Genomic DNA, 26,781 nt, shown 5'->3' with positions numbered 1-26,781 from the left:
GGAGCCGGGGATTAAACCAGGGCTGGCCACACGCAAGGCAAGTCCCTTAGCCCTGGTTTTCTCTCTCCAGCCCAAAGTGCTTGATCAAAAATGAGCAGAGCGGAGAAGCCCACGGAAGTGCCTTTGCAAAGGGGAGATTCGCTCTCTGCAGCCGACATCACGGCACTTTACGGTGGTCACAAAGGACTTAGGCAGTAAATTAAGAGCGAGTTCAGGGTGGCACGAGGGAGGGTGTTTCCTGGCTGTCCCAGGAGCCCCTCCCCGCAGAGCACAGCCTGTCCTCCGGGGTTCTCCCAGAATCATGCGGGGCTGTCCCTGGGGCCCAGGAGGGAGGTAGCAGCGGGAAGGGGGAGTGGCCTGAGCCGTCCAGCGGCCAGTGGGCTGCAGTGTGGCACCCGCTTTGCCCACTGGCAGTCTCTTCACGGGGAGGCGGGGTGGTGGTGAGGAGGTGGAGTTGGGGGGGGGTAGGGGAGGGGAAGCGCTTTCCAGTGAAACACAGTGAAAAGTGCCTGTGGGGGCATGGCGGCAGGTATCGCAGGGCTCACTGGACACGCTCCCCTTGCTCTCCTGCCCCTGCTCAGGCAGTGAACAGCCCGGGCTGCTCCCGGGTCTCTGAGGCTGCCCAGGTCCAGGCCTCTGGTCAGCCCAGGCTGGGTCCAACGTTCCGGCAGCCACGGAAACATGCAGGCACGATGTGCCAGTGCAAGGACGCGCCAGCCCAGCACCAGCGCTGCCCGCCCCTGGGATGGGTTATCCAGCCGTGCGGGTGCAGGGGAGGGTCCCGCCGGTCTGTCTCCTGCCAGCCGAGTAGCCACAGCCGCCTCCTGGCCTCCACAGGTCAGCCTGGCACTGACCCTGGGGCCTCCGCTTCTCCCTGCCCCTCACCAAGTCTGGGAGAGGTGATGGTGCTGTTCCCATGAGCCTCGTCCTTCCTGCGGAGCCAGGCTGGCGGTGGCCCTGAGACGGTGAGGAGCTGACGCCCGGCCCCTCTCTGTCCTCTAGAAGGTGACCACGATGGCCTCCACTCTCCTGGCTCTTTTGGGGGCTCTGGGGACCCTGTCGACACATTCCCTCCCGGATGCTAACTGTGAGTACGGGGACTGGGCCGGGGGCTCAGGGGCGCTCCAGGGCCCGGGTCAGCTCCTGTAGCACACACGCACAAGGACGGGGAGCACTTTGTGAGAGACGAGGCGAGCACCTTGCCTCCTGAAGGCTGCTGCTTAGGAAGTGAGGCTGGTGTCTGTATGATGTGTCCCCGTCCATTGGCCCGCCAGTGCCGGGCAGCAGGGTGAGGTGCTGGACCCCCTCCCAGCCGAGCACACACCCCTGCCCCACCTCCCACCCCTGGGAACCCCACGAGTCACAGGCTGTCCCGAGGGCCCTGACCATGGCCCAGAGCACGGGAATGGGGGAGCGAGTCGCAGGCACCCCCTGGACTTGCCGTGGGGACATCCACCACCAGGAGGTCGGGAAGAAGGTCCTGGTGTCCCTGTGTGGAGACTGGGAGGCACTGAGCATTAAAGGTGCCTGGGTGCACCCGGAGCACTGTGCAGGGAGCGGAAGGAGGTCTTGTCCAAAAGCCAGTGCCACCCTGATGTCCGTCCATTCCCACAGGACAGGCTGTGGCCTTGCGCCCAGAAGCAACTGGGGCTGGTAGGATTGATTCTATGTGGTTTTTGCTCACTGAGTCTCTCCAAACTGTCTGCAGTGAACAAGTGTGGATCTTGGAATTTAAACATTTAAACATGTATTTTGAACCAAGGTAGGCGGTGGTTCTGAATGATTAAGCTTAGTCCCGAAGTGGTCTTGAGTGCAGAGTTTTTTTTGGGGGGGGTCACACCCAGCGATGCTCAGGGGTCACTCCTGGCTCTGCACTTAGGAATCACTCCTGGCAGTGCTTGGGGGACCATGTGGGATGCCGGGATTGAACCCAGGTCAGCCGCGTGCAAGACAAACGCCTTCCCCACTGTATTATTGCTCTGGCCTCCAATTTTTTTTTTTATCATGAACCAGGAGAAGCGAATCAATTCTATGCCAGAAAGCTCTGTATCAGTATACGCATACATTGAAACTGTGGGGCAAAGGACCTAGGAAACCATGCGTTCATTTGTATATTTAGTGCCCCTGGATTTCCTCTCTTCTGTTTTCATCCACCTCCCTGAAAAATATTGCTAATAACAAGCTAATAAGCGACTGTACTGTATTGGCGAGAGACTCCGTGCTAGGACTGCGCGCTAATGGACGCTAATGGGGCGGAAACCCACGTTTCCATAAAACGCAGATACGGAGGGGAAACACGTAGGCAAGGTCAGAGCTAAAAGCCCTCAGAAAGAAAATCCCCGCAAGCTGACTTTAGCAGGGCACATGAGCCCTGTCCCGAGGTTGCTGCCAAGTCCACGCGGCTGAGCCTGTCCGTCTCTCCCGGCCCACAGTCTCGCTCCTCCCGCCCGCCAACCTCACCATCCACGTCACCGGCCTTGCTCGGATTCTCCTGCGCTGGGCGCCCGACCCTGCTCAGGAGGGAGCGGAGCTCAGGTACCACGTGAGGCTGCGCGTCCCCCACCTGCAGGACGACGACGAGGAAGTAAGTGCTGAGTGACGCTCGTTTCCCGTGGGCCGCAGCAGCCCAGCCCAGTGGGCCTCTCGTTCGGTTACTATTTAAGGAGAAAGGGTGCTTTTTTCCCCCTCCCTAGCAGGGGGAGGGGTTTCACACCTGGCAGTGCTCAGGGCTTACTCCTGCCTTTGCACTCAGGAATAATTCCTGGTGGGACTTGTGGTGGGCGGGGGGTGGGGTGGGGAGCACACTGGGTGCTGTGGATCAAACCCAGTTTGGCCAGGTGCAAGCCAAGAGCTCTTCCCACCGTCCTATCTCTCTGGCCCCCAGAGTTGTCCTTTCAAAAGAGAAACCAGCCCGCAGCCCCCTTGCCCCTGGGGCCATCTGTCCTGCACCCAGCTGACGGGCACGCCTCCCGCCAGCCTGGGAGCTACCAGCTGCCCTCAGTGGGCACTGAACGGTCAGCTGGGACTTGGGGTACACTTGGGGGCCTGTGGGCGTAGGGCCTTATGCCCTTGAAGCATCCCGGGGGACAGAGGGAGCAGCGAGCGCCTGGGCCCTGGGAGCTCTGGGGGGTGGGGATCAGGCAGGAAGTGGGGGTGAGGCAGGAAGTGGGGGTCAGGCATGGTGTGGGGGGTGAGGCAGGAAGTGGGGGTCAGGCAGGAAGTGGGGGTCGGGCAGGAAGTGGGGGTCCAGCAGGAAGTGGGGGTCGAGCAGGAAGCGGGGGTCAGGCAGGAAGTGGGGGTCAGGCATGGTGTGGGGGGTCAGGCAGGAAGTGGGGGTCAGGGAGGAAGTGGAGGTCAGGCAGGAAGTAGGGATCAGGCAGGAAGTGGGGGTCAGGCATGGTGTGGGGGGTCAGGCAGGAAGTGGGGGTCAGGGAGGAAGTGGAGGTCAGGCAGGAAGTAGGGATCAGGCAGGAAGTGGGGGTCAGACAGGGTGTGGGGGTCAGACAGGAAGTGGGGGTCAGACAGGGTGTGGGGGTCAGGAGGAAGCATCTGCACCCCAGGGTCCCAGCAGGGCACTATCCAGCAGGAAGATGCCCTCAGGTGGTCCCTTCCCAGCTTTGAACTCAGAACCTCCCACAAAGCCCCTTGGAGAGGGGTTTGGGGAGTTGGGCCTGACTCCCGTGCTGTTGGTTTTGGGGGCCGCGAGCTCACAGCACGAGCCAAGAGACGCTCAGCCGCGCGTGTCTCCCCTCCCCCGAGGTGTGGGCAGCTCGTGAGCCACAGGGTGGGGCACTCGCTCTGGGGCGGACGGGCTCATGGGTGGCGTCTGCCCCCAGTTCCAGATCGAGGACACGGAGATCAGCCATGACATCCCTCTGCACCAGGGCCTGACGGCCGGCGTTCGCACTGTGTCCTGGGCCAGCCACACCTCCCTGCCCGCCAGCCCCTGGGTGGTCGCCGACCTGGCAGCCCCTCCAGGTAAACAGTGTGGGGCGGGGGTCCCCTGCGTCTCCTCAGCCCCCCGCACACACTCCCCTGCCCCTTGCCCGTGCCCCCGAGGCCCTTGCGCTCCCGGCCTCACGCACGTGTCCCTCTGCTCTTCCCCAGCCCTCAGGGGGTGGCCCCCGTCCACCCTGGCCTGCCCCGGACGCTCCCTCTCCCTCCCCGTCCGGCCCTTCCCAGCCATGTGCCTGTCCTCGCGGTCAGTGGGCTGCGGGGTCCCGGCCCTGCATGACAGGACTCTGGGTTCTGCCCCGAGCCACACGAGGGGACAGGAGAACCACGAGGAAAGCCTGGGCGTCACTGATCTGCCGGGGACCCGGTGCCAGCTGGACGCTCACACTCAGAACGAAGATGCCTCAGGGCCCCTGAGATGATGCCACGGGCACCCCCGTCTGCTCGGGATGGAGAAACAGAGGAGCCAGCCCGAGTCCCAGGGCCTGGTGCCATGGACAGGAGGTGGCAGGAGGGACAGTTTGCACATACGTGTGTGTGTGTGAACACACATGCACTCAGGCACATAGGCACGCACAGACTCATGTGGGCACACGTGCCCAAACACATCACACGTGTGTCCACATGCACACACGCACACTCACATGCTTGCATGTGTGCTCACACCTGTCCCGTGCAGCGGGTGGCTCCGAGCTCTCCCTGTCCTGTCCCGCAGGTGCGCCTGGGACCTCGGCCACGAACCTTACCTGCAGCACCGCGGTGTGGGTGGACAGGGACCCGTGCCCCTGGTCGCCGACTCTGTGCGTCGCCCTGCAGTGCTCCTGGCGGCCAGGCGGGGACGGCCCCGTGGGGCTGCAGTACCTCCTGCAGTACAGGTCAGCAGTGTCCACTGCGGGCCCCGGGCAGGTGGCCATGGCCCCACCCCACAGACACGAGTGTCCCCCGGCAGGTACGGGGCCACCACCTGGGAGTGCCACAGCTACGAACAAGATGCGCTGGGGAGGAACGTGGGCTGCAGCGTGCCCAGGACGCACCTCAGCCCCAAGGCACGTGGGAAGCTGGCCGTTAGGGTCAGCGGCTCCAGCCCGCAGGTGGACATCCGGCCCTGGGAGCAGCTCTTCAGCCTGCCGGCCATCGGTAAGAGCGTCCCCAGGCCATCGGGAAAGGTGTCCCTCAGACCACGGGGATGGGGGTCCTCAGAGGTCAGCAAGCAGCCCCTGGGCTGGGGGCTGACATGGGGTGTGTCCACTCAGCTCCTCGGCCCCTGAAGCCCAGGAGGCTGCGGTAGGTGACTCAGGACCTGCTGTCCCCACCCCGCGTCCAGAGACTTCGGGCTCCCTCCCGGCCACCCTGTGACCTGCCCAGTACTGTGCTGTGCCCCTGTGGCCCCCGGCCCACTGGGCCCCAACACTGACCGTCTGTCCGGCCCGGCTGGCCAGCACGGCTGGGCATCCTGGAGCAGCTGGGCCCGGCAGCCGCTGATCTTGGCCTCTGTCCCCCAGACCGCGTGAACCCGCCCGAGAACCTGACGGCCACGGTGGATGGCCAGCGCCTGTCCGTGTGCTGGAAGAAGCCGCTGTCGGCCCTGCCCCCCCACTGCTTCCAGTACCAAGTGCGGGTGTTCAGCCCGCGAACTGGCCGCGTGCAGGTGACCGCCAGCTGCCCCTGCCCTGTCCTGGGGGCCTGTACCTAGACTGGGCGACAGCTTCGGAGGCGGGGAGGGGTCACCTGTGTGGGCAGGTGCCTCAGGGAAGGAGCCTGATGCCACCAGACATCCGGGGATGCCCGAGAAGTGCCCAGTGTGGGGGCACGGCTGGACATGTGCCCCCCACCCACGGGGCTATCAGCTCCTACTCGGTAGGACTGCCCGGCCCCAGCCCTCCCCGCCACTCCCCTGCCCTCCCCTGCCCTCCCTTGCTCTTCCCGTGCCCCCCCTGCCTTCCCCATCATTCTTGCATCCCCCCTCCCCCTCCCCTTTCTGCTCTCCCCCACCCTCCCCCCACCCTCCCCGCCCTCCACCCCCCAGCCCTCCCCCTGCCCTCAGGTCTGCTGAGGAAGGGTAGCACCTGCTCTGCCTCAGTGACTTGCCCAGATTCCACCCCCCCCCCCCCAGCACTGGTGACAGTAATGCTGAATCCAGTGCTCAGGAGCCCCGGGTCGGTGCCGGTGACCCTCCCAGCAGGGCCTGCTGGTGACACGCAGGTCCCCGGGTGCCGTCTCTCCCCAGACAGAGCGGCTGCACGCCACCAACTTCACCTCGACCATCGGCGCGTCCCGGGTCTCAGTCTTTGTGCGCGCCGCCGTGAAAGGCTCCTGCAGGACCACGTGGGCCTGGGGGGCCTGGAGCCAGCCGGTCCTGGCCGGTGAGTGGCTCTGGCCAGCTGGCCACAAGGCCCAGGCCCTGCCTTCCGCTGCCTTGCAGAGTCACAGTCACGCTGTTTAGGGACAGCGGGGGCCTCCGGGTCAGGGGTGCTCTGGGGAACAGGTCTGGGGTACAGGGGCTGGGGTGGGGTCCGGGGTGGGGCTGGGCTGGGTGTGGGGTGGGGTCTGGAGTAGGGTCTGGGGTGGGTCTGAGGTACAAGCCGTGAGTCCTGGGCCGGGGGGCACATTGGGGGCTCCCAGGGTGCGTGTCCCTGCCCGGCCTGACACCATCCCCCCTTTTCCCTCCCCAGGGCACGACGAGCTCACAGCCCCTGGGGATTGGCTCCGTGTTGGGGCTGCGGCTGCTGCCGGCGTCTGTCTGCTGCTCTTCTCCGCCTGCTGCCTGTGGGTGCCCGGGGCTCTGAGACTCAGTGTCCTCTGCGGTCCAGGCGGGTGGAGTCAGGGAGGCTGCAGTGAGGCGCCCCGCGGGCTGGGGGAGGGGCCCAGGGCCTGCTTCCTCCTCGTCACAGGACGCGTCCGTGGTGCCCGCAGGTGCCCGCTCTGGGCCAAGGTGCTGCCCCCTGTGCCGGCTCCCAAGGGCGACGTGGCGGAATTCCTGATGGCCATCGGCGGAGAGGCCACGGCGCCAGCTGGGACGGTACGTGGGGCGCGGCTCTCCCGGCTGGGGTGACCCTCACCCACCCCAGCGGGTTTCCTGGCCTTGCCCCTGGGCTTCCGGTCAGCCCCAACCACCCTGGCCCCCACGCAGCAGGGCCTGTGGGACACGGAGCAGGCAGAGGGTAGAGGGCGTCTCCCACACAGTGGCCACAGCTGTGGCTCTCACCCCCACTTCATCCTCGAACCCCGACCAGAGGCGGCGGGACAGACGGAAAGGCGGAGGCGTGAGTGCGGGGGAGGGGAGCAAAGCGAGCCCCTGGGGAGTGGGCCGGGACCCCGAGGGCCGGACAGGGCCTCAGCGTCACCGCAAGGCCAGCACCATGGGGCCCCAAGCTCGGCCCAGCCAGACTCCAGGCGGCCAGACGTGGGTCTGAAGCCGCGGGGGTGGGGGTGCCTGAGAGGGTGAGGCCCAGGGGAGGCGCAGGAGGGCGTCAGGGTGGTCCCTTGTCCACCCCGCTGGGGCCCCGGGCAGCGAGGAGGAGGTGGACAGCACATGGGTGTCGGAGCTGATTCACCCCAGATGTTCACAGCTGCCCCCCGGGGCCCTGGCGGGGTGGACAAGGACACAGCTGCCTTGAGCGTCCCAAGGGCGCCTGAGGAGCTGGTCCTGTCACACGTGCCCACGGCTGTCCCCGAGGGTGCCGGGGCGGCCCTGGCTCAGGAGGCGTTTGTTCGCAGGGGGCTGGGGCCCAGGACACAGGAGTGGCCCTCAGCGGTGAGCTGGAGCCTGTGATCGAGACCCTGGATGACTCCGGGCCGTGAGGGGCTGAGGGCGCCATGCGAGATGGGGACAGGCCGAAGATGCTCGGGGCTGGAGGCTGACAGGGGCCCAGGCTCGGCCGTCCACCCCATTCAGACAGGGCTTCGGCATCACCGTGACCCCAATCTGACCTCTCCTCCCCCACCAGCTGGGCCCCAGACTCCCACCCACTCCCACTCACCCTTGCCAGTGTAGCTCCCTCGGCCACCCCCAAGACTCACAAAGAGTATCTGGGCTGTGGGGAAGAGAGAGAGAGAGAGAGAGAGAGAGAGAGAGAGAAAGATAAGAGGAGAGGAGAGAGAGAGGGAGAGAGAGAGGGAGCAGAAGAGAGAGTCAAAGGGGCAGGGAGAGAGCAGACAGTGTCTCACGGTCCATGGGCTGACCAGTGCATCCTCTGGGAGAAACTGAGGCACGAGGCTCAATCCTCCTGGCTGACGCGTGTCCCCACACCCACGTGATGCATCTCTGTGCACATCGACTGAGGCCTCGGCAGTGAAGCCTCAAAGTGCCGGCTCTGGGCCTTCCTTCAGTGGCCCCGTCGTTGTGACAACCAGGACAGCGTGTCTGCTGGCCAGGGGAGAGGGGTGCTCAGGGGTCCGGGACCCTGCCCCATCGGAGCGCCCAGGGGACATGCCCAGCACTTGGGCCCTTGGGCCAGCTCAGTGCCCTCTGACTTGTTTCCTGAGTGTGGGCCCAGGAAGGCCCCTGGCCCTCCCCGTGGGCCACCTCCTGGGGTCCCACCAGAGCGGCTGGGGCGGGTCCTCGTGGCCACGGCCATGCTGCTGCTGGAGCAGCCCTGGAGAGAATGTCGAGGAGCCCGGCCCCGCAGGAAGAGATGGGGCCCAGCGGAGGCAGCCGCGACAGTGCTCACTGTCCTGGATGCATGCACGGGCAGCAGTGAAGAGTCTGTCCTCGCACACCTGAGAGTCCCGCAGCATGGCCGCCCCGACAGTGTCCATCCCTAAGCGTGGATCTCTACAGTGTGTCCTGGCACTCCCAGAGGACCCCAACAGCATGCCCACTCCCCTGGCATGTCCATCCCTACAGCGCCTCCATCCCCACAGCATGTCCACCCCAACAGCGTGTCCACCCCGACAGCCTGGGCTTCTGCAGCCAGCACCTTCCCACGGGCACAACATGAGGCTCAGAGGTCGCAGGGCACAAGACCCAGCAGGGCTGCTACTGCAGGTGTCGGGGCCAGGCCGAGAGGCCACAGTGGGGACCGCTGACCCCTGCCCTGTGCCCCAACCTGACCCCAGGTTCCAGCCGGCCTCTCCCACATCATTCGGGCACAAGGGGAGGAAGCTGAGGACAAGCAGGATCAGAGTGGCTGCTGGTGAGGGACTCTGGGCTGCTCTGTAGCCAGAAGACCAGGCGTGGACGTGCACTGGGTGGGCAGCTGAGGTCAGAGGCCGCCTGTGCCAGCGCCCAGCAGGACCCATTTCCCAGGCCCAAGGGGGTGGTTGTGAGGGCCAGTGACCTCCCACGGGTGCATCCAGGCCAGCTGTGCTGGGCCCTGCTGGCCTGCGGGCCGATCTGGGACAGGGAGGGACAGGGCAGGGCACTCGGCAGTGGGCAGGACCCCACGCAGGGACAGCAGCTCGTCCACCCCAGTCCCGCTGCTGTGTCCTGCGGACACACACGCAGACACCGCCGGTGCCATATGCTCCTGGTCCAGACTGAGTCCGAGGTTCAGACGGCGTGTCCTGGCACTCCCAGAGGACAGCAGGGCCAGCTGTGAGGAATGCCGTGGCCGGGGCCACCCTGCTGTCCTGCTCCTGGCCCGGCTCTCCCTCAGGGCTGGCTGCCGCTTTCCCACGCCCGGAGTGTCCCTGTGTGCAGACTAACCCTGGGCCCCAGCCCACATCTGCCTACCGGTGCCCCCTCGGGCCCTGGTGTCAGCCCAGAGCCTGCCTGGGGCTGCCACACCCCCCCACCCAGGCCAGACTGTGTCCCCGCCGGCAGCTGGTCTCCCACGGGCCATGGAGCCCATGGCAGGCCTGGGCTTCTCACCAGCCTGTGTCAGCCATGTACAGTGCCGCAGATGACCGGGACCATGGAGGATGAAGCTGATGGCATCTGGGACTCACCTTCCAGCCCCCCAAGGCTCCCGGGGGCTCAGCTGGATGGAGCAGGAGGGCAGCAGGTGCCCGGGCCACTGACCAGCTGCGGACCCCAGCAGGCGCGTTCAGCATTCGAGTGAGGGCCGTGCTGCGTGGTGCGTCCAGACGAGGCTCAGCTGTGGCCGGCCCGAGGCCCGGCCCTTGTGTGGCCACTCAGGGCAGGCAGGGCCCATTCACGCAACTGTCAGGGTACGTCTGCAGCCCCTCCTGCCGTCTGGTGACCTCGGTACTGGGAGGACCCTCGCCCCAGGGATGGTGGCCCTGGCCTGGCCTTTGGAGGGTCCCAGCTCTGCTGTTCTGCAGCAGACAGCTCAGTGTGGCTCTGGGCATTCCTGTCCACCTGCGGGACACTCCGGAGTAGGTACCCGTGGGTGTCCCCAGGGCCATAGATGGACCCCTGCACTCAGCCGTGCAGCCCTCGGGGACAGGGTAGAGATGGGGAGGACACTGAGGGGTGGCCAGGGTGGCTTATGCCTGTCAGACCGCCGGCCCAGACCCGTGGTTCAAAGAACTTTTAATGCTCAGGCCAGAGCTGATACTTTTAGAGGTGGGAAGGCAACTTTTGCCCCTGGTTCTGGGACCAGGGACCCAGAGGCTCTGACCCAAGAGATGGTCCTGTTCCTCCCCCGTGGAGGGGCCGCAATGCTGAGTCTGGGGGACCACCTCCTCCTGGCGGGCAGGGGCAAAAATGCTCCCCAAGACAAGGATCTTTACAAATGATGGAGTATTTATTAACAATACCTTTAAAAAAGGATTACATTTGCTAGTTCACCGGCAAATACCATTTACACGGGAGAGGGCTAGCCTGGGTCATTTTTTTTTATTCATTTTATTATTTTTCTGATTTTTTTCACGTGTGTGTGGTTTTAAATTTTATTTCAACATAGAAGTAACCATATCAAACTAAGAAAGGAACACAGCTGGAAATACTGACATCCCCCCCCGGTTACCACCCTAGTCTTTACACAAGTGGAACCCTTGTTATGACTTTATTGGATAAATAGAACTTACATTATTTGTAAGCAAAAATGACAAATTACAGGCAAATCTGAGCTCTCTGAGAAAGAAGAAAAGGTGGCAGCATGTTCACAAGTGAAAATTTTTATAGAAAACGTCATTGCTTTGATATGCACCAATCCGCAGAGCGTCGGCTTACAAAACGTCCCCCTTGTAACAAAGAGTCTGTCCCTAAGAACACGGGCTTGTTGATATTGTCATTTTCCAATGTGTGGTTTTTAAGACTTAGAAGGTTCGGTTTATAAAGGAACTAGATTACCTACTGCAAAAATGGCACAGCGGCCAGGACACCAGACAATAGCGCTAACAGGCGTTTCTAGTCGTGAAAAAAATCCTTAGCTGCAACTATCTGTGGGGCTAGGAGGAACCCGCCCGGTTTTAGTTCAAAAGGGGGCTCTATTAGTCGCTCTATTAGTCATGTTGTACATATAACAAGTTCTGTAAAGAAATCGTGAGTCCGTCAACAGAGAATTACTCTTTGTGTAAAATGTACATTCAGAACAGACACCCCGAGGCAGTAGGAGTCGCGCCTGTCCTTGAGCCCGGTGGGCTGCTGGCTAGTCTCGGAGGGCAGGGGACCGGCCAAGGGCGTGTCACTAGGGCGCTTTGCACAAGGAAGCTCTTGGAGGTCAGCGTGGCCACGTGAGGCGTGTGCCTGCCGCTGGCAGGGTCCCGTCCTGCCTTCCTTCTGCCCCGACCCTGAGCACCCGGTGCCACCGTGCACATATTTCCAAAGGTGAATCCCCGTCTCTGCCTTTGAGGGGAAGAGTTGCAAATAATAACGGTATGATTATGCCGTCCGGAGTAGCATTTGTACAGCAGAGGAAAAAATTAATATCTACATTTTATGTTAACTTTAAAAAATTCTATAAAACACTAAATCTATAATAAAAATATGCATATAAGGACATATGTAAACTGCTTTGGTAACATCGTATTACAGATGCCTTCAGTGCATTGCAGAGCTTCCCAAGAAGCTCCAGTCAAAGCTAGATTGCTCTGAGAAGTACTGGATCACGCCATTCCTAAAGAAGCAAACAACATATTTTTTTTTCCAGTAATAAGATGTACTCGGACAACAATATTACTTAGTACTGGGAGTCTTCAAAACCACTAGCTAAGTGTCGCTTGGGCCCGAGAGTCCCGCGGGAGGCTTTCGTCATAAGCTGGACCTGGCCGTGAGGGAGATCATGATGGTGCTGATGGCCGACAGTGTGCAGGCGCTGGACGTGGACGGGCCAGCTCCCCGCGCGTAGGCGTCTGCAACGAGAGCACGGTCACTCGGCGTGCTGCCCCGTGGGGGACACCGCAGGACACTCCGTGGCCCCTCAGACCCGCCTCCCGGGCTCCTCAGACAGGGGAAGCTTCAGAGGACACAGGCCAGCCGCAGCCATACTGTGTGTCCCCCCTGCTGGAAGCTGGACACCAGTAGCCCCACTGACCCCACCCTGGCCGGGACACTGAACAGAGGGAGAAATGGGGCCACCGGGACCTCTCAGGGCAGACTCGGACAGGAGCTGGCCCTGAGCAGTCCTTCCTGATTGTCTCAGGGACGTGTCTTGGTGACGGAGGCTGAGGGGCTGTCCCCGCCCCCTTCTGACTTCTGCAGTGCGGGGGGCGCGAGAGACCCCGGGCCCACCTGTGTCCTGCTGATTGGGGGTCAAACCCTCGCCCTGCCCGGGCACCCAAGGCCCAGTGCCCCTGCAGCTGGGGGGATGCGCCAGGTCCCACATCACCCCGCTCGGCTGTCCTGACCGATGTGTGCTCTGCTGATGGCAGGAGGGAGGGGGGAGGGCTGGCCCCACCCCCCTGAGCCCAAGTCTTGCTGCGTCATGCTCGGCTGGGCAGACCACACAGGTGCCAGCGTGCCTGTCTCACTCTAGCTCTCGGGCGGTCCCTGCTTGTCCCCGACATCTGGGGATGGCGTGTCTACCAGGCTGCGGCACCGTCCTCCCACTTCCGCGGTCCATCCCAGGGCAGGGGCCTCTGTGCTGTCTCAGCTATGTCACCACTGGCTGCATGCCGTGACAGTCCAGCCCAGAGCGTCACTGTCCCCGGCATGGCCAGGGCCACTGCGGCCCCACCACTCACTGGCCTCGGCTGTGAACTGCCTTCCAGACTCCCGTGCGTGCCCGGTGACACAAAATCCCACGAGCCTTCCGCAGACGTAGCGTGTGGGCAACGGGACTGGGAAATTCTGGGGAAACCACATACCCCTCAGCCGTCCCATGCCCAGGCGATGGTCCCAGGGTCTGAGAGATGTGCAGCCATGTCCGTGGGACACCCGCTCCATCCTGGTCCCAGCACAGCCGGCTGCGGTCCAGACCCAGAGAGGGAAGGGCTGCGCGTCCGGGGACGCCCACGGCCTCGGGAAGCATGCCTGGCAGAGACGCCCGTGACTGCGTGGGGGGTGCCAGGGGCTTACTGGAGATCTTGGGAATGCGGATCTGCTCGCTGCTGCTGCCCTCGCCGCCGTCGCTCAGTGGCCGGATCTCCACGATGTAGTCCTCCTCCAGCGGCAGCGACAGCTCCACTGACGTCTGGTTGGTCTCGATGACCGACGTGCTGCTCTGCCTGTTCCACCGGTACAGGACCTGCCCGACACAGCCGCCGAGACAGACTCAGGGACCCGCGGGGGGCGGGGGGTCTCAGACAAGGAGCCGCTCGCCGGAACCAAGCCTGTGTCCGGCCCCGCTTCTAGAGATGCCCGTGGGCCTTTCCTGGCAGTCTGGAGCCGGGCTGGCACCGGGGAGTTGGGTCCCTGCCTGCCCCTGCCTGGTGGCACCTACCCGGGAAGCCCTGGGTTCCCTGACAAGCTGCCCTGCCGGGGGGTGACAAGGCACAGTGGGGCTGCACTGGGCGCTATTCTCCTGCTCTGCTCGCGGGGCAAAGCTCGGGGCTTCCAGAGGGTCCCCCCAATGCGTGGTCCCCTCGCCTTCCTTCTGTCGGGGGAAAAGAGCCCGGCCGTGTACTTTCCCTCCATCTTCCTGCAATTCCTCGTCCTGGGCCAGTCAGACAAGCTCTCCCTCCCCAGCTCAGGGACAAGAGCAGCCTGGTGCCTTCACGCTAGCGGGGGAAGGGCACTGCTGGGGCGTGGGGGTCTGGTCTGGGGACAGGAGCTGTCCCGAGCCTCTGGGGTGGCAAGGAGAGTCCAGCAGGCTCTGGCTGGGCCCGACTGAGCTCTGAGCATTGACCATCGACACGGAGAGATGGGCTGGCCGGCCAGGGAGGAGGCGCAGAGATGAGAACAGAGGAAGGCGAGAGACCCACGCTCAGCCGGATGAGTCGGCTTTTACCTGGGCTCGGGAAGGACCTTCCCTGTGTAAGGGCGCAACTGACGCTATGACAGGAAACTGTTGCCATGAGAGGTGGCAGAAATGAGAAAAACCAGCTGGGCCTCAGGTTCAGTTCCTGGAACTGAAACAGTCTCGGTTTCTCAGCAGTGAAACAATGTGTCACTGGCCAACCTGAACCCACCTGAGAAGTTCCCGGGCCCAATAAATGCTCAATCAATCACTGTGCCTCAGTTAAAATGCCCCAGAAATGATCTTTTGTTACCTGTAAGGAATGAGCAGCTTATGTCACCATAAACTGTTATTGGAAATTATTGTTTAACTGTTGCCTGACCACTGTTACCCTAGACACTTGCCAAGATACCTTCGTTTGGTACCCAGGCAAGGTTTTTCCTGAAACAATACGGCATGTACGCTTATGTTATCAAACCCTGTATAAACTGCTTGCTCGCTATCAAGAGACCACTCTGGGGGTGAGACAGTTGACCCCAGTACACTGAAATAAGACTTCTGCTTTTGCTTAACACCTGGGGGTGAAGGGCGGGTCCACGCTGGCAGGCTGGGGGCCGCCCCTCCCGCTCCAGCCTGGCCTCATGCGCCCGGCACCAGCTCCCCTCCGTCTGCAGCGGTCCCTCCAACAGCACGGGACGCGGCTGCCGAGCTCAGGGGCTGAGGGCAGGCTGGTGCCAGGGGCCCATCGAGGTCCCCCACCTCGAGCAAGGCAGGAGTAGCCCAGAACCAGCGGCAGGGCCTCACCCTGCCACACGTGTGCCATCCATACCCACAAACTGACTGTGAAAACCCAGTGAAGGTGCTTTGTGTGTCTGCAAGCGCCAGGCCTGGAGGCAGAAAGTGGCTCGGGACTACCCCAGCATCAGTGTGTGACCCCAGGACCGGCCTGGTCCTCAGCGAGAGACAAAGGTGTCAGGGGGAAGAGCCTTTCCCGGGACCTTCTCGTCTCTCCCTCCCAGAACATTCCAGAAGTTCAGGCTCGTGCCCCGGCCTTCCTGCAGAATCAAGGTGACGGGACTGTTCATGGAGCTGAGACAGGATGAACACAGAACCCTCAGGGTCCCCACGGGGAGCAGGGCGGGGGGGTCTGCGCGCAAGGAGCCGCCCACCTTGTACCCTTTCACCTCGGACTCATTGTCCTGGGCCTTGACTTGGTCCCAGTTGAGGATGATTTTGGAGTCTGACGAGTTCCATATGATGTTCCCAGGGGGCTGGCTGGGGGCTGTGAGAGGAATTCAGAGGAACGAAGACGGTTTAGAAAGGAATTTGAACCTAGTTGACGGTCTTGAGGGTCTGTGGCCTGTGCTGGTCACACGAACACCCCTCTGGTCACTCCCGCTGGCTGGCGGGATAGACGGGTACCAGCGGGAAAGGATTTAGCAGCTGCTCTCATGCGAGGGCGGCCTTTGGGGAAGGCGAGGCGCTCAGCTCTGCCTGGCCAGTGACCGAGTCACCAGTATCCTGGAGAGGTCATGGAACTGGGAACCCTGAAGAGGTCATCCTGATGCTATGGAAAATGGGGGTCCAGGGAGTGATGCCACACTGCACGCTCCGGAGTTCCGGGGGGCACTGGAAGGGCTGGGGCGGCTCTGGGCAGGGCTGATGGGCCGGTTCTGGGCAGGGCTGATGGGCCGGCTCTGGGCAGGGCTGATGGGCCGGTTCTGGGTGGGGCTGATGGGATGGTTCTGGGTAGGGTTGATGGATGGTTCTGGACGGGGCTGATGGGCTGGTTCTGGGCACAGCTGATGGGTCGGTTCTGGACAGGGCTGGTGGTGTCGGCTCTGGGAAGCACTGCCCTTACGTGGCTTTCTGGTGGTCACATTGACGGTGGCACTGGACGGGCCCGTCCCCGCGGAGTTGTACGCTTTGACGGCCAGGTGGTAGAGAGCACTGCCTTTCAAGTTGCTGATCTTTGTCGAAGTTTGGTTGCCAACGGTTCGTATTTTTCTAGCATTTTCTTCCTTGTCATCATGTCTCCAGTATTTAACCTGAGAAAAGGCAAGGAGAGAGTTTGGAGATGAGTTCCAGCTACACGCGTGGGACACCACGAGCCACACACCTTCTCGGGGCTGCGTGTATTTGCTCAAACAATCCACTGGCGGGGTTTCAGGACCAGGCGCTTGGCGTGACCTGGGACATGGCGGGTGGGAAGAAGGGAGATGGGGAACGTGCTGGCCGCCTGCCCATAACTGCCCGCGTCCGTGCCTGGCAGATCCAGGACAGATCCAAGCTCAAGCCCGTTTGCCAACCACAGTGCGGGGGTTCGGCCCTGCGGACCTTGAGCAGAGACGGGACAGGTCTCCCGAGGGTGGCTCGGCAGCCGCCTGCCATCGCCCAGCCTGGACGGAGCATCCGGCCAGGCCCTTGCCAGGGCAGCCCTGCCTCCTGCTCACCTCGTAGCCTTGGATCCGGCCCCGGTTCTTCTCCAGAGGGGAAGCCCAGAAAACCTCGATGTCTGTGGCCGACAGGCTCCTGGCGAAGATGCTGGCCGGTGGTCTGGTGGGCTCTACGGGGGAGCAGAGGAAGCTGTGGCTCCCCAGGCCCCGGTGTCTGAGGGGGACAGGCTTCACAGGGCGGGGGTTCGAGAGCTACAGAGGGCCTGGCGCAGGCTGGGAGTGGCAGAGACAGATGGGTAAAGACACTGGCCAGAATTCTGGGGTTAAGTGTGTGTGTGGGGGGTGAGGGGTGGGAAGGAGCTCAGGATCCTTAAGGTGCACCTGGCACTGTCTGAGGTGGGGACGTGCCCTTGGCAGGCAGGGAGGGCAGGGAGGTGGGATGCTGGCCAGAGGTCAGCTGCATGCCCTCAATACCCTGACCCTGCCCGTGCACTCTTCCCGAGACCCCGACCATCCCACGCTCTCCCTGAGACCCCGACTCATCCACCCTCTCCCCGTGACCCAGACGGGTTCCAGAGTCCCCTCGGCCGGGACAGTTCACCACATGTGCCTGTGCCCTTGCCAAGTCCTTTAATTCCCTGTGACTGTGGCTGCTTCTTGTCACCTTGACTAGTCCTGACTCCCCGTGCTAGGGGCTTGATGAGTCCTGCACCTGCCTGTGACCTTGACCAGACCCCACTCTCCCCGTGACCTTGACCAGCCATGTGCCCTCCCTGTGACCTTGACAATCCTGGATTCTCCATAGGCCTGTGTCCCCAGTGGCAAGGGCAGGGGGCTGGGTCCAGCCTATGTCCCCCGCGCAAGAAACCTGTCCAGAACTTCCGGGGTTTAAAAGGCTGGATGTGGCCAGTGCCCTCCACCCTGGCCAGAAGTTCCCTTCTGCAGGAAGAGGCGACAGGAGGCCGCCTTTTTCCGGGTGTGAGAGTCACACTCAGGACAACACTGTCCCCTGTCTGCTGTGGCATCACAGTCAGCCGGGGGCCGCCCTCCACACACACTCGCTCTCGGAGGTCCCTGCTGAGCGCCCGCGTGTCTGCCTGTCCCTATCCAAGTCCGACCCTGAGTGATTAGCTAGGAGGGCACATGTCCATCACGTCCAGCCTGACACGAGGGTGACACGGTGATTGCGTATGTGACTGGAGCCAGGCTGGGAAGGGAAACTTGGGTGGACAAGCAGTGAGGAGTGGCCAGGCCCGGGAAGGGGAGGAGGGAGGCTGTGGGTGCGGGTCAGACCACAGGTGGGTGGCAGGAGTGTTCAGACTCGGCTGCCTGCTTGGGGCTCAGCCCCAGGGAGTCCTGAAGGCCCTCTGGCCGGTAGCATGGACATGGCAAGGCACGGCCCTGGCCACTGTCCGGGGTGGCGTTCCTGCCTGTCCTGATTCCAAACCATTTCCAGATGTTTCCAGACCTTCCCACAGGGCCCTACTTTGTGCTGGGCGTGATCAGCAGCACATTGAGGGCACAATGACCATGGATGGACGGGACAAGCAGTGAGCAGCCACAGGGCATGACCTTGAATGCGTGACCATGCGGGTGACATGTGGTGACCACGTGCTTCTCGACCTGCTCTGTCCGTGCTAAGAGGAACCGGGAGGAGAACACGGCGCAGTGGCAGACGGTGAGACTGAGCAGTTTGGGCAAGGTCTAGAACGGGCACCAATCACCAAGCGTGGTGTGGGCGGGACCTACCGTGGGTACCAATCAGCGAGAGCAGTGTGGCTGGGGTCTACCACGGGCACCAATCGCCAAGCACAGTGTAGGCAGGGCCTACCGCGGCACCAATCACCCAGAGCAGTGTGGGTGGGTCTACAACAGGCACTCATCACTGAGCGCAGTGTGGGAGGGGCCTACCACGGGCGCCAATCACCAGCCGCAGTGTGGGCGGGGCCTACCAAGGGCGCCAATCACAGGCCGCGGTGTGGGCGGGGCCTACCAAGGGCGCCAATCACAGGCCGCGGTGTGGGCGGGGCCTACCGCAGCCACGCCCGGAGCCCGGGTCCTACCTTCCTCTGCAGAGTAGACCACCGTGGCGGGGCTGAAGGGGCCTTCGCCCTTGTTGTTGAAGACGCCCACCTTGACCTCGAACGGGGAGAAGGGCCGCACGCTCTCGTTCCGGAACACGTATCTGGAGGCGTCGGCCGAGGCCAGCACGGTCAGCATCCACACGGCCTTGCCGGACGGCCGGAAGGCCACCACGTAGCCGAAGCCGCGGCCGTTCTGCAGCTCCTCGGGCACCGTCTGCGGGGCGGGGCGCTCAGGCTGCGGGTCCTGCTGGCCTCCCTGCCCTCCCTGCACCCTTCCCCTGCTCCCGGGCCTCCCCGTGCTCCCTGCACCCCTCCCCTGCTCCCTGCACCCCGCCCCTGCTCCCGGGTCTCCCCACTGTCCTCCCTGCCCTCCCCGTGCTCCCTGCAACCCCGCCCGTGCTCCCGCCCCCCCCGCCCCCGTCCTCCCTGCACCCTGCCCCTGCTCCCGGGCCTCCCCGTGCTCCTTGCACCCCCTCTCCTGCTCCCTGCACCCCGCCCCTGCTCCCGGGTCCCCCCCGCTGTCCTCCCCGCCCTCCCCGTGCTCCCTGCACCCCCAGTCGTGCTCCCCGTCCCCCCTGCTGCCCTCCCCATGCTCTCTGTCTATGCTCCTGACATCCTCCTCCTCCTCCTCATCCTGTCTTCCCATCCTCCCCGTGCTCCTTGTCCTCCCTGCTCTCCCCATCCTCCCGGTCTTTCCTGCCCACCACCAATCCCCTGCCGACCCCCAGGGCCGGTCCGCAGGCCTCCCCATGCTCCCGCCCTCCTGGCTACCATCAGTGCCGAGAGGCCCCAGGCCTGCCCGCCCTCCCCAGCATGGTCGGGATCAGATGCACTGGGTGCAGGCAGCCCTGGGGGGATTCAGATCGTGTCAGGAAGAGCCCCCCCAACTCCCCCCTGCAGAGAAGCACCACCAGGAAGTCGCTCGGGCCCCGGGCTCTGGCCGCAGCAGCCGGCTCTCAAACCAGCCCTTTGCACACACACACCTTTCGTGGTGGCTTCTGGCGTGTGGGGAACCAGCACCCACAGCTGAGGCTGTGGGCCAGCGTTGGCAGCGTCGGGGAGGACACGGGTCACTCACCTCCCACGTGATGACCAGTTCCGACTTGCTGCCTCCGCCTCCGCTGACGTTGGCGGGGGTGACTTCAGGGACTGCAGGGACAGGCAGTGTGTCGGCAGGGTCCGGGCCTGGGCCTGGCTCCCCAGCGGGCACCCAGCACCCGCAGGGGCCCAGAGCCCCAGCCCAGGGGGAGGGCAGGGCAGGGGAAAAGGGGCCCGGCTCTGGGCCCGGCGCTCACCTTGATTCACAGCCCGCTGGGCAGTCCCTGCGCCTCCCACACTCCATGGCCGATGGTCCCCGCTCAAGAGAGGCTTGTTCCCAGGGCAGAAGGACCCCAGGCCCTGCCACTCCCCGCCAGGCCGCACAGGGTCACGGGACTCCCAGGGCCGGCAGAGGCCAGGCTGGGCACCCCTGAGAATCCTGGCTGGTTCCCTGCAGTGTCTTCCCGCTCGGGACCGAGGGGTGGGAGCAGCCGGTGCCTCTCTCGGGAGTGTAGGCAGCCTGAATGCTCGGAGCACATCCTGGGCCCACTGTGAGAGTCTGACTGAGTGTGTGTGTCCGTGTGCGCATATGCCTGTGTGTGACTGTGTGCATGCTTGTGCATGTGTGCACATGTGATTGCATGTGTCTGCATGTGTGTGCATGTATGTATATGCACGCACACATGGATGATGTGTCCAGGTGTACACAACATTTGTGCATGTGTTTAGGCATGTGTGCATGCTTGTTGCACACGTGTGATCTGCCTGCATTGAGCTGTCTGTGAACTGTGTGTGTGCATGTGAGCTGTGTGTGAACTGCGTGCGTGTGAGCAGTGTGCGTACATGTGAGCTCTGTGTGAGCTAAGTGTGAACTGTGTGTGCATGTGAGCTGTGTGTGTGTGCGTGTGAGCTGTGTGTGAACTGTGTGCGTGCGTGCGTGTGAGCTGTGTGTGAACTGTGTGCGTGTGCGTATGAGCTGTGTGTGAACTGTGTGTGCGTGTGAGCTGTGTGTGCAATCGGGTACAAGATCTGGGGGGGAGCTCCCTGAGGAGCAGTCTGAGCCCCGGGCATCACTCACGGGCCTCCTCTGTCCTGCGCCTCTCCGAGGGCTGGCTGGGCTCCCCAATGCCGATGGCGTTGGCGGCCACCGCGCGGAACTCGTACTCCACCCAGGGGTTCAGGCCCACCACGGTCGCCGTGAAGGTCTTGCCGTCGATAAGCTCCGGGACTGGAATGCAGAAGGAGAAGGGATGGTCCTCGGGACCCTCGGACACGGCACCACCCAGAGGTGGGGCGTCCTGTGCCTGCTGCGGCCTCTGGGGGCCCGGGGCTCAGGGCCGCCTCCTGGACAGGGTCTGCACTCTCTTGGGGGACCTCCTTGGAGACTAAACTCAAAGTGCTCAGAGGGGTGCAGGGTCAGGAGCTACTGGCCGTGGCGTATGCCGTATCCTCCCAGGTCCTTCAGGGATTGTTTCGCTGTCTGCCGCCCCTAGGAGGCAGGCACAGGGGTGGGCTGCACCGGCCTGGGGGAAGTGTGAGGGGGCCACGCGGGCCTCCTGGCTGTGCCCCAGCCTCTGTTCTGTCCGGCGTGGCTGTGAGGGGGGGTGAGGGTGGGCCTCGTTGCCTCCCACTCAGCAGCCGGAGACCGTCCTAAAGGCTCCTGCTGCCATCCCCAGAGTGACCCCAGCCGAAGAGAGAATCTAGTCCAGCACAGACGGTGCATCTGAGCTCTGTACCACAGTTAGGGCGGCTTTCAGGAAAATCTGACCCCTCCAAAGCTTGGATGGTTTTGCTTCTCGGGAGTGAGAGTCAGAAGCAACAGGTTCTGTCATGGTGCAGAGCCATGGGAGGCCAGGACACGTGTGCTGGGTCACCTGTGTGCCTGGTCACCTGTATGCTGGGACGTCAGAGGCCACTGCTTCTGCCCAGGGGAGTCCCCAGCTGTCCAGTGCTGGTGGATTGCCCAACCCTGTCCCCAGTTGTCCAGTGCTTCCTGCCTGCCGGGCCCTGTCCCCAGCTGTCCTTGTCCCCAGCTGTCCAGTGCCTCCTCCTGCCTGCCCGGTCCTGTCCCAGCTGTACCTGTGCTGGCGGCCTGCCAGCCCACGGAGAAGGGCGTCCTGGCCTGGATCACGTACAGGGTGACGGGGCTGTGGTTGTCGGGCCCGGCTCGCCACGACAGCTGGGCCGTGGTGTCTGTGATCTCGTCGATGGTCACGGCCTCTGGCGGGCCCGGGGGGCCTGGGAAGAGCAAGGCCCTCAGCAGTGGTGGGAGGTCAGCGGTCCACGCGGGGGCCCTGCCCCGTGCTCCCAGCCTTGCCGCGTGCTCCCAGCCTCCCTACCCCCTTTCTCCCGGCCCCGCCCCATGCTCCCAGGCCGGTGCTCGTTCCTCCTGGTCCTGCCAGTGAAGCGGGGACAGACTCTCCCTGAGGGCCTGAGACTAGGCGACCCCCGGCCCGGGCTTGTCTGTCTGTCCCCTACCGACCGAGGCCCTGCCATAAGACCCTGCCTTCGTGGGCACCCAGCCTAGAATCACAGCCTCAGTTGGCCCCAGGCCCCGGAACTCGGGGCACGGTGAGTGCCCGGCAGACTGGATGGCATCAGGAGGCAGCAGGATGGGGGGGACCCCGTGGGGGCCTGTGTTCGGGGCTGCGGCCGGGCTGAGTACCACAGGGCAGCCGCAGGCCCCGAGCACCACGGCGCGTGGCCCCAGGCTGACAAGGTGGGTCCCCCGCTGCCCAGTGACCCCTGGATGGGCAGCTGCAGCCACAGCTGGCTGGACACCGCATGGAGGTGGCGAGGCCCCGTGGGCAGGCATGTGGACCTCGCTGGCTGCCCGGCTGCTGACGGCCACGCTCTCTCAGAGCGTCCACTCAGAGCGGCACTGAGCAGCTCCCTGAGACCAGGCAGGTCCCTCTGCCCGTGGCCGCTCCTGTCCTGAACATAGGGGCCTGGTCTTGGCGCTGGGACAGGGGGGGCATGGGCTCCGGCCCTGAGCTCCTTCCTCACCCAGGCCCCGGGGTGCCCCATCGCTTGGCTCCTGGACCCTGTTGGGGGGTCCCTCAAGAGTCTCTTGCACATTGGCCACGGGGCGCGAGGCTGAGAAGGGCCTGGCAAGGGGTGACTCTGCTCCTCACCCACAGCACAGATGAGACCAGACCCTGCTCGGCCAGCTGCATGGGGAAGTGCCCGGGTGACTCAGCACACCAGTGTCCACCCTCTGAACTAAAGGAAGCGTCCATCGAGGCGCTGGCCACGGGGACGGGGGTCGGGCTGGCTCGCCCGGCAGAAAGGCAGCTGGGGCAGGTGGGGGGGATACGGGGAGCTGAGGGTCCCCCTGGCAGGTGAATTTATGGGCCTTATTAACTGAGGAGACGAGACTTTCTCCAGACTGGCTGGCAAATTCCTCTTGGTATTGAATGTTATTTTCTGTGAAATGAAGTATACAATATCATTTAAGAACTTCAAGTATTACTGATTTAAATATTTATTAGTCTAATTTATTGGTGTTTAAACTGCTGATCTGAACATTATCCTAATTACATAGAGGATAAATTTCCAGCAATAGAATTCCTTTGTCCCCTCAGGGAGAGTGAGCTGCTCGGGTGGCTTTGAAAGTGGGAAGAACCCCGTGACGTGGGTGCGGGCGGCTGGGCCCCAGGTCTCCCGCCCCTGCTCCGCGCTGTGTCCACGCCAGCGTCTGGCTCCCGGCCAAGCAAGGGTGACCGCAGAGGCCTGGCCTCAAAGTCCCATTCAGGAGCTGAATCAGACGCTCAGATTTAGGGGAGAAGGGAATGGGGTGGATGTGGTGATGACATTACCAAACTGGCGTATCTCTGACCCAAAATTTCATCTGTGGGGTCCAGAGGAAACACCCAGAGCTCCCATCTCACCGCTCCCAGACTCTTCCCTCTGTTCTGGCTCTCAGAGGTCTGAGCGGTTCTGGCAGCTGCATGGGGGTGGGGTACTCGGTTCTCAGTGCTCTGTATTAGTGCCAGGTCTGTGTGGTTCCGGCAGCCATGGGGGGCGGGGTACTCGGTTGTCAGTGCTCTGTGCTAGTGCTAGGTCTGAGCGGTTCTGGCAGCTGCGGGGGGGCGGGATACTCAGTTCTCAGTGCTCTGTGCTAGTGCTAGGTGTGAGCGGCTCCGGCAGCCGGCGGGTACTCGGCCCTCAGTGCCCCGCGCGTGCAGAGGCGGACGCCTGGCCCGTACCTCTGACGATGAGGGCGGCGGTGGCGGAGAGCTGGTCCACGCTGGTCTGCACGGTGCAGACGTACCTGCCCGCGTGCTTGAGCTGGATGTTTCGGATCATCAGGTCGCCGGCGGAATCCTGCTGAGAAGCGGAGAGCGGCCACAGTGACTGACCGGGGCCGAGAGTGGCCGGGCACGGAGGACGCTATGCCAGCCGGATCCACCGTCCGCCGGCTGATGAGCACTGAGCAAGGAGCCGCCCCCACAGAGGCACTGAGACCTGCGTGCCTGGCTGTGGGCGCTGCCATACTGGCCACCCCAGCAGGCGTCGGGGGCACCGGGTGGGGGGCATGAGCTCTGCAGACCTCTCGCCCACAGCTCCCGGCTCGCACCCCCTGGGCTGGGCGCAGGGGCCTGTGGCCCGAGCCCGCAGCCTGCCGGGGGCCAGCGCTTGCCCTGCTCCGGGCCAGATGAGGGGTGACAGGCCCGGCTGCTCGGGGGAACCGGGGCTAATTTGTTTTCCAAACACCAGATGCATGTTTGACCCACAGAAAAACAGGACTAACGGGCCCAGGGCGGCGTGGCACGCCCAGGAACCACCACTCAGCTTCACCGCACGGCCCATGGAGGGAGGGGTCTGCTTGGGTGCGAAGGTCACCGCGCAGCCTTCCCACTCATGCTGGCTGGCCACAGGCCCCGCGCTGGACGCTGCTTTCCCTGGCAGCCCCGAGCCCTGTGTTCAGCTGCCCCTAGTGAGGCAGTGACCACCTTGCGGCCCCAGGGGTTCTCCAGCCTCCTAGCATTGGCTCCTGGTCTGCTGGGGTGACACACAGACCGGGGGCTACTGATGACCCGCCCTGTGTCCTGCAGGGACAATCGCGTCCACGGCCCAGGCGCCTGTTCCAGAAAAGCCAGGCGGACTTTTCCCTGCCAACTCAGCTGGGCCTTGGAGGCCTGTACACGCGGCCACCTGCACCACCAAGGACACTGGGGACAGCCCTTGTGACCCCCGTTAAAACAGCCCCCGAACTCATAACTCAGGGGCACTCATCTAGGTTCTAGTACTTTTTTTTTCTTTTTGGGTCACACCTGGCCATGCTCAGGGGTTACTCCTGGGTCTGCACTCAGGAATCACTCCTGGCGGTGCTCAGGGTCCATATGGGATGACGGGAATCGAACCGGGGTCAGCTGTGTGCAAGGTAAACGCCCTCCCCACTGGACTATCACTCCAGCGCCAGTTCTAGTACTTTCTAATCAAGTTCACAGGACTCCTCTGAGGATCAGGACTCATAAAGAACCTGGAAACTAAGGATGGAGCGAAAGGATGACGGTGGGGGGGAGGGGGCGAGGGACACTTGATTTGCATGCAGCCACCTGGGCTCAATCCCGGGCACCCTAGGTGATTCACAAATGAAGGGACCCCCGTGCCCGTCATCTGGACTTGGGGCGAAGCCCCTTCCGTGGGTCTGACTGAGGCGATCTTGGGCGTGAGCACAACACTGGCCTAGAGCTCAGGCAAAGATGAATCTCCCCAGAAGGCCCCGTGGGAGGGGCCAGATGGGGTCAGGGATGGCGCCTGCTCTGAGCCTTCGGGGTGCCATAGGCCTGCTCCAGTAGGGAAGGCGCCACGCTGGGTTCAAACCCGGTTTGTGGAGGAAAACAACTCGGGGTTGAAGGATGGGACACTTTGGATTGAAGGGAGAAGGGAACTGGCTTGGCTGGACTTTAGGGGGATCCAGACTGGGTCATTAGCCCAGAAGATGCTCGCCTTTAAGCGGGGGAACTAGCCCTGGGCGGGTTGACGCATCCATGCCTGGGTGACCCCAGTGGTCATCTTGAACTTGGTTTAACTAACACAAACTATAGCCCTAAGACAGGTGTGGAGGTGGCTTTAAGGGGGAACCCTTTGGAGTTTTCTGTTTTTTTTTTGTTGTTGTTGTTGTTTTGCTTTGTTTGTTTGGTTTTGCTTTTCGGGTCACACCTGGCGATGCACAGGGATTACTCCTGGATCCGCACTCAGGAATCACTCCTGGCGGTGCTCGGGGGACCATATGGGATGCTGGGAATCAAACCTGGGTCAACCGCGTGCAAGGCAAACGCCCTACCCACTGTGCTATCGCTCCGGCCCCTGGAGTTTCCTGGTCTGAGGGGGGCAGACTTCGCTGGCTCTGGGGGAGGCCCGTGCGTAAGTGCAGGGGCGGCTGTGCTGGCTTGGAGCCACGCAGCCTTCAGAGGAAGGAGACGGGGTGGCCTCTTGGCACAGGGCTCCAGGATGGCAGGCACAGTGGGCTTCAGGGGGTGACACTGGGCTTAAGGGGCAAACGCCCCCTGGGCTTACTGGGCCAGGGAGTTGGAGGGAATCCACCCGGGTTTCTGGAAACCTTTGTGCCAGCTCAGTGACCCGTTCTGTCCATCAGTTGGAGGAACGAGCCGTGACCTGGACGGTTCCGACACAGCAGCCCCGGGGCAGAATGTTGTGGCTGTGCTTTCTGGGGTGTTCTCTGTATTTACTAGTTTTGTTAAGCTGGAAGCAACAAAAGGATTCACGGAAGCAGCTGGCAGCGAGAGGCCACAGCTAGTGCCCCTTCCCGAGTGACCGTCTAGCCCCAATGCTCCTGAGCTCCACCTTCGGGCTTCCAGGGCCCAGGTCAGCCAGACCGGGGTGGGCGGTCCAGTCCCAGCCCCAGGGCCGTGGGGGGATCGGCAGGCTGGCAGCCTTGTCATCCTGATGGAATCGGGGCATCGAGGGCACAGAGCCCCTGGCAGGTCCACTCCACACTGTGTGGAACGGGGCCTCTGGAACATGGAGCCATTTGGTTTTGACCTCCTGGAGCTGCTAGGTAACCTAAGACATCTTCCGCCCAGCCCCAACCTGACCTCAGTGGCCGCGGGCAGCTGTCCCCTGCGCTCCCCTGGGTCAGGGCCAGGCTGAGGGCGG

General features: G+C 63.2%; 2 protein-coding genes across 3 annotated transcripts in view; one reads left to right on the top strand and one right to left on the bottom strand.

Annotated features, from left to right (window-relative positions):
• The first annotated feature begins 1,387 nt into the window (after positions 1-1,387).
• IL5RA (interleukin 5 receptor subunit alpha) lies at positions 1,388-7,755 on the top strand. Its single transcript, XM_056129270.1, has 10 exons — positions 1,388-1,523; positions 2,433-2,584; positions 3,837-3,978; positions 4,670-4,829; positions 4,904-5,091; positions 5,457-5,602; positions 6,182-6,317; positions 6,627-6,720; positions 6,868-6,973; positions 7,672-7,755. Exons 1-10 carry the CDS (start codon positions 1,388-1,390, stop codon positions 7,753-7,755), a joined length of 1,344 nt encoding a protein of 447 aa, XP_055985245.1.
• Positions 7,756-11,915: 4,160 nt separating this feature from the next.
• Positions 11,916-26,781, bottom strand: part of LOC130037372 (contactin-4) — a 255,110-nt gene continuing 240,244 nt past the window's right edge. Inside the window, exons 13-22 of one of the 2 annotated variants that reach the window (XM_056129211.1) lie at positions 23,865-23,985; positions 21,736-21,894; positions 20,735-20,884; positions 19,697-19,767; positions 18,598-18,832; positions 16,592-16,704; positions 16,000-16,186; positions 15,308-15,420; positions 13,319-13,487; positions 11,916-12,153 (exon numbers count right to left, since the gene is read on the bottom strand). In XM_056129211.1, coding sequence (XP_055985186.1) covers positions 12,053-12,153; positions 13,319-13,487; positions 15,308-15,420; positions 16,000-16,186; positions 16,592-16,704; positions 18,598-18,832; positions 19,697-19,767; positions 20,735-20,884; positions 21,736-21,894; positions 23,865-23,985 — 1,419 coding nt within the window. In that variant the 3' untranslated portion in view covers positions 11,916-12,052. The remainder of the gene's footprint in view (positions 12,154-13,318; positions 13,488-15,307; positions 15,421-15,999; positions 16,187-16,591; positions 16,705-18,597; positions 18,833-19,696; positions 19,768-20,734; positions 20,885-21,735; positions 21,895-23,864; positions 23,986-26,781) is intronic. The other variant, XM_056129213.1, reaches the window with a different exon arrangement.

This window comes from Sorex fumeus, unplaced genomic scaffold, assembly GCF_029834395.1.
Source record: "Sorex fumeus unplaced genomic scaffold, SorFum_2.1 ptg000072l, whole genome shotgun sequence".
Taxonomy (NCBI): domain Eukaryota; kingdom Metazoa; phylum Chordata; class Mammalia; order Eulipotyphla; family Soricidae; genus Sorex; species Sorex fumeus.
Note: the sequence above shows the minus strand (reverse complement) of the source record. Positions and strands in the feature narration are given on the sequence as shown.

Coding starts and splice junctions, on each gene's coding strand:
- IL5RA (XM_056129270.1), top strand. CDS start 1,388: ATGGCCCAGAGCACGGGAATGGGGGAGCGAGTCGCAGGCACCCCCTGG. Junction 2,585..3,836: donor TGCAGGACGACGACGAGGAA/GTAAGTGCTGAG, acceptor GTCTGCCCCCAG/TTCCAGATCGAGGACACGGA. Junction 5,603..6,181: donor CGCGAACTGGCCGCGTGCAG/GTGACCGCCAGC, acceptor GTCTCTCCCCAG/ACAGAGCGGCTGCACGCCAC.